This window comes from Hevea brasiliensis, chromosome 11 (genome assembly GCF_030052815.1).
Source record: "Hevea brasiliensis isolate MT/VB/25A 57/8 chromosome 11, ASM3005281v1, whole genome shotgun sequence".
Taxonomy (NCBI): domain Eukaryota; kingdom Viridiplantae; phylum Streptophyta; class Magnoliopsida; order Malpighiales; family Euphorbiaceae; genus Hevea; species Hevea brasiliensis.
This window is the reverse complement of record NC_079503.1, coordinates 68,375,644-68,382,441: the sequence shown is the minus strand read 5'-3', so window position 1 is coordinate 68,382,441 and position 6,798 is coordinate 68,375,644. Positions and strand designations below refer to the sequence as shown.

The 6,798-nt window shown below is 25.9% G+C and overlaps 1 protein-coding gene across 1 annotated transcript; it reads left to right on the top strand.

Annotated features, from left to right (window-relative positions):
* The first annotated feature begins 2,847 nt into the window (after window positions 1-2,847).
* Window positions 2,848-6,224, top strand: LOC110634723 (LOB domain-containing protein 4). Its single transcript, XM_021783848.2, has 2 exons — window positions 2,848-3,217; window positions 5,669-6,224. The coding sequence occupies exons 1-2, from the start codon at window positions 3,041-3,043 to the stop codon at window positions 5,999-6,001; spliced, it is 510 nt and encodes a 169-aa protein (XP_021639540.1). The 5' UTR covers window positions 2,848-3,040; the 3' UTR covers window positions 6,002-6,224.
* The last annotated feature ends 574 nt before the right edge of the window (window positions 6,225-6,798 follow it).

Sequence of the window (6,798 nt, the reverse complement as noted above, 5' to 3'; positions counted from 1 at the left end):
CGATTTATTTTTTTATGATAGTATCAGAGTCTCCAATTAATATTTTGGACTCTCATAAATATTTAACGCTCCAAGTATTTAATCCTGGACATAATAGGAGTGTTTTAATATTCTACATTAATTAAAAATAAAGATAATGCACTTCTTATATGGCTTTAAGCACTCCTCTCATTCGAAATAACTTTTGAGAATTAATTAAGCTCAGTTCATTTTCTTAAGAAACTTAACTCCACCAAGTTGATTGTTAGACTTTTAAGTTAGATTACACATGACCCAAGCTTAACGGGAAAATAAAATGATCCAAATATTGTAAAAGTTTTTATATTAGTAGCTGAATATGGCTATATTTGCCCTTTCTATACCATGTAAGTAGTATTTCTTTTTTCCTTCTGTAAATGGGCATGTCGTACATGATTATAACACACCACTTTTTTTTTTTAAAAGAAGAGGCGGACTAAGCATTCAGGCCACAAGAAAGGAAAAGTACAGGAAAAAGAACCTTAAAATTTATTTAGGGTTTATCACCAAAATTTTATTGCAATTATGAAATTTTAAATTTTTATTTTTTAATTTTATTATTTATGATGTTTTTCACATAATATTTATCTTTTTATTGATTTAATTTTAATTAAAAAATAAATATAAAACTTTAAAATTATCAAATTAAATCTATAAATTATTTAGCACATTCATAAAATGGCGAGTCTTTTTTTTTAATTTTAATTAAAATGCATTTAATATAAACTCAATATTACATGAAAATTAATTTTTTTATTATTAAATTAAATATTTATATTAAAATTTATACAAAATCACTTAGAAGTGTGTATAATAAATGCATAAATTTAAATTCAATTATAAAGTCGGGTTTATAATAGTTACACCTCTTAATTAGATAAAATTTTATTAAATTAATAATTAATTGAATAATTATTGATATTTTAGGTTGCTACAATATATGAAACATTATTTTACTCTTTTATTTTTCAGCCGAATTCTATAAATCTACAGGTAGTTTCAAAGTCCTCACAGTACCCAAGAAAAAGAAAAGGGAATAAATAAAAAAGGGAAAATAGTGATAAGCTTATCGGTTATCCATCTTTTGGTGCTTCTTTCGGTAGTCCATAAGTTCACACTTATGAACTTATAAAGCATATGAAAAGGGAATTCCTACACTCAAATATGTAATTTGACGGTTGATATTATATGTAATATATTTATATATTGGAATGGATTTTATATTTTTAATATATTAATATTAAATTAATAATTTAATAATAAATGTTTATTTATCATAAAAAATTATAAATTTAAATCTAGCACCTCTCTCTCTCTTTTTTTTTTTTAAATATAAAATAATATAATGCTAATCCATTGTAAAGCAGTGACGGACAAATCATTTAAATTTAGACAAAACATATATATATTTATTGGTATGTTTCACTCATAATTTAAATTTTTTTAAATTTTATTTATTATTAAAAATATAAACTTTAAATCAAAAAAATTCTTTTTGTGTTTTTAGAATACAAGTTTATTAAAATTTTGATTTAATTAAGCTAATAAAAAAAACCTTTTAAGCTTTACTGGTTAAAAATTTTTTTAGATTGTCAAATATTAAAATCTATTAAAAATATGTCCACTTTTAATTTATTTTTAACTAAATTTAAAATTTTAAGATAATATAAGGAAAAATTGGGAAAGGAGTAATCTCTGTCATTGTGTGTGTCTATATATATATATATGTGGCATGATGTTTTATTAGATAAATTTTCGATATGGCGTGATTGATAAATTGACAGGTATCATTTTGTACACAACTATCGCATTGCATAAAAGGGCCCACCAAATATAACCATTATAGCCCGTCTTTAAGCGAAACCCCAACAAAATCATGCCTTAACAATTTCATTTTTTGTTTTATTATTGTGATTGTTATAATTGTTCATTCTGTACACTTATATACATTGGATAATAACATTATATACAAATATCAAAAAAAGAAAAGAAGAGACCTGTAAATATGATTTTTTTTAAATATAAATAAAATAATTTTATCAAGTGATAGAGTAAAGAATTCCTAAAATTTAATTAAGGGTTCAATGAATAAGGTAAAATGAGTTGATAGCATATATAATTATATACTTAATATTTTAAATTTTCAGTTAAATTTAATATAAATATTTTTAAATAATTAGTTTTGGTCTGATTTTACTCAGAATATTAGAAAAAAATTATTTAATTGATTTCCTATAATGCGGTGCAAGATCAGTTCAATTAACTGAATTACTGATATGAGTTGATCCTAAATTTAATTAAAAAAAATATTATTTAGTGTCATATTTTAAAGAAACTAATTATTTAATTGTTTATTATATTAATTAATTTTTATATTTTTATTCAGTTAAAATTAAAATTTTTATTTATTAATATATTTAAAGAAGAAAAATTATTTTTACAAAAAATAAATAATTTGAATCTTAAAAAATAGTTTTCAAAATATAAAAATTAAATGAAATTCAAATTAATACTAAAACGACTGAAGAGATTAATTAAAGAGTAATAAAATAAAAATATAACAGTTACCTAATATATTTTTAAAAATAAAAGAATGAATAAATAATTTTATTAAATAAAACCTTGATGTTAACATTTTCCTGAGAAGAAATGGCGCCAAAGGTGTCATTTCACAAGAGATGTATTTTGTCGACCAAAATCTAAAGTGTTCTTGTGTGGGACCCATCTCAGATGTAGCCACCCCAATTTTCATTTGCTTATATAATCACCACCTCCTCCCTTTTTCATGCCTCCCCCTCAGACTTTAGCCTATCAAAACTCACACTTCTCTCTCTCACTCTCCTCTTCTTCTTCTTCTTCTTCTTCTTGTGCTGCTGCTTCTGCAGCTACGCTACAGCAATACCAATTTCTTTGCCATTTGACCGTAGGTTGTTGTGGTTTGCTTTGTTTTTTAGGGGACAAGTGCCCTAAAGATTAAGGGTAAAAAATATAGTTGGTGGGGAAGGGACACGTGGCCAAAAAAATGAAAGAGAGTGGAAGAAAACAAGGTGCAGCATCACCATGTGCAGCTTGCAAGCTGCTGAGGAGAAGGTGTGCCCAAGATTGTGTTTTTGCCCCTTATTTCCCAGCAGATGAGCCCCAGAAGTTCGCTAATGTCCACAAGGTCTTTGGTGCTAGCAATGTCAATAAGATGCTACAGGTTCTCTCTCTCTCTCTCTCTCTCTCTCTCTCTCTCTCTCTCTCTCTCTCTGAAATATTTATTTAGATAAAATTTATTATGAATTTAAAATATAAATATATAATTTTTTAAAAAATATTTAATAAATTTAAAATTTTATAATATTTAAAAATAATTTTAATATTACTAAATAAAGTATAAATATATAAAATTTACTATGCTTATTATATATTAAAGTGATAATAAACTAAATTTAGAGAAGAATTTCCCATCACACCACTAAAGCCTTCCTTTTCCCCGCACACATTTGTCAAAGATGTGGAGACTGATTTTTTCAATTCATACTATTTCACTCTCTAGAAAATACCAAGTAATTATTAAATAAGACTTATTAATATTATAAATTAATGAGCTTTAATTTATTAATATTAAAATTACTTATAAATTTTAAAATTATTTTTCAAAATTTTAATGATAATCTAATAAAAAATATAATTATATTGTTAAACTAATTTGAATTGTATTTATATACATACCAAGTTAATTTTATGAATATCTTGAAGTCAATAAATTAATTTTCTACCAACTTTTTTAAATTACCATATGATGATACAAATAAACTATCCTAAAAATTTACTAGCCAAATTATCTACATGGGAGTTGTCTGTGGTAGGGTCCACATTTTTCGTCCTATATAATAATTTTGTTTTATTTTATTTTATTTTACTATAATGTAGTCTTTTAATATATATTTTCCTCATTTTTTTTTATTGCTTGCATTATGGCATGTTGCAACCACACTCTATTGTTTGCATTATTCATCCTTTGCCTCTGCTTAGCCATTTTTTTTTAATAGAAAATTCTTGAAGCAGGAGTTGTTAAAGTTTCCATCATTTATTTATTTATTTTATATTATGAGACAGATATTTAATTAGTATATTATAATTTAATAATTTAATATTTACTTTATTTTACCATGAAAAGAACATAATAATTAGAATATGACTTTATTTCAGAAAATTTCTATCCTGGTAGTTAATTTCTTGAATCCCATTCTAAGTGAAATGATAATTCAATCTCAAATTTCTTATGTCATGCCAACCACTAGGTTGACAAATATATATATACACACACACATAGTGTAAGTAAGTTGAATTTATTGACTGGTTGATCACTTCAATTTCAAAATTGGTATTCCTCTATTTGTTGAAAATTGCACGAAATCAGGTGCAAAATTAACTAATCGTTTTCATAATTTATTTTAAAAAATTAATTAAAATAAGTGTAATTATAAAAAATTTAAATTTATATGAGAATGAGTTTAATAATTATTAAATTAAATATTTATATTTAAATTCATGCATTTATTATATATATACTTTAATTAATTTGACATAAATTTTGACATAAATATTTAATCTAGTGGTTTTAAACTTATTCTCATATGAAGTAAATCCAATTAAAATTCATCGCATAGATCGGCCACAAGCTCATCTTTCACATGGAAAGTAAAATTAACATTTTTCCCTAAAATTTCATCAAGAGCTTGATCTATAATGTGCTCATCATATCTAGTAATTTTCCCTAACATTTCAATTTAAAATTATTTTTTCGAACGTTTCAGTGTAAATAAAAATGAAAAGAAAATTTAAAAATATATGTCAGTTTTATTACAGTGTTTTGAGAATTGAATTAGACTGGTCTGATTCAGCTTTTTTTTTTCTAACCTCAAAAATTATTAAAAATAATTCTTTTAATTTTTAATTTTATTTTTCAAAATTTAGTTCTGACTGAATTAATAAGTGAATTTAAAAAAAAATTATATTTTTATATATATTTTATATATATTATATCATATTTTTAAAAAACATGTATTTATATATATAGATAAAAAGTGAATTCTAAATTTACGTGTTTAATCGCAGTGAGTGGGTTAGAGAAAATTTTCAAAAGCATGTTATCTCTTTTTCTTTTAGAAAAATTATGATATATATGAAGAAAAAGACTGCCACATATTTATTCGGTGCAAAAGAAATGGCACCATACCCAAAAGGTAGCCTGAAAAGTTAGAAGAAGCTAGAACAATGCAATTGACTTTATTTATTTTATTTTATATTATAAGTATTGATTCCTACATGAAATATTTCATATTTGCGAGTTATAGAAAAATTTGATATACATAATTTTGTTCTTGCTCTATTAAGAGTTCGAGTCTAATAAAATTTCTTTTTTGAATCTTTTAATAAGATGGATGGTATATGCTGGCCTTGAACTGAACAACATCTCCTCTCTTAAACTTTTAACTGAAAAAAAAAAAAAAAAAAACTATGGTTCATAATTCAAACTCTTGACTTTCCAGTAAAAAGCAAGTAACATTACACCGAATCAGTTATCGTTGAAATAACATAGTTCATCAGCATGGCTTTTTTAATTAATTTAAAACCTTAAAAAACCATTTCAATAAATTTGCAGGAACTCCCTGTGCATCAGAGAGGGGATGCAGTGAGTAGCATGGTGTACGAAGCAAATGCGAGAGTGCGTGACCCTGTCTATGGCTGCGTTGGTGCTATATCCTCTCTACAGCAACAGATCGATGTACTCCAAACCCAGTTGGCACTGGCTCAGGCCGAAGTGGTGCACCTTAGGGTTCGGCAGACTACCATATCACATCACGTGTTGAGCCCTACTAGTCCGAGTAACAGTGGGTCTCCCTCGTCTAGACTCGTGGGATCACAGGTCAGGCCCATTTTTGATATGGATATGGTGGACCATGCAAGCTTGGGAGAGTCAATGTGGTCATGCTAAATGCTTTCTTTTCATCTTAATTTCTTTCCTTGGACTATTATATTTAAAGATTTGATGATTTTGTACTGGTTTTGTTTCCACTTGGGTAGAGAGTTATAGCACTGCTAGTAGTGGTGGTGGAGATTTAGCTACTTTATTTTTGGATTTACTATTTTGTATATATTTGAACATTATATAGTGAGTAAATTTCCCACTAAAAATATTATATAGTTTATAATGGACTTTTTTTTTTGATAAATTAGTTTATAATGAACTTGGCAGCCTACAATTACTTTTTCTTACATATATATGTACGCATACACACACACTTTGCGGGTGGGGCATCCATATAAGCTTAATTCATCGGTGGGTTATATATCAATTTCTAAAAGTTCAAACTTTGGGCCATCAAATGGTTGCTCTTGGAATAGACAAATAAGGCTTAATTGATCTTCCTATTATACAATCAACGAGCATAATTATAACTTCACTTGATTCTAGATGTGATTATTTTAGACATAATAAATTCATATAAATAAATTGTTTCATTTGAGTTAAAGCAAGAGGTTTACTTCCATAATTCATAAGCACATATCATTTGAGATATCAAAGAAAGTTATTTGATCGTTTGTATCATTGACTTTCACTCGAGATTATTCAGAAATATATCGACAAAGTTCTCACATATGAGAGTCTAAGTCAAACCTAAAGTTATAAGGATGGCATATTGATGAGTCCTAGAAATATGTAGTTTCAGGGACCTTATGTGATGTGTGAACTTTATGAATCTACATGTCTAGCAAATCATATGAGTAGAT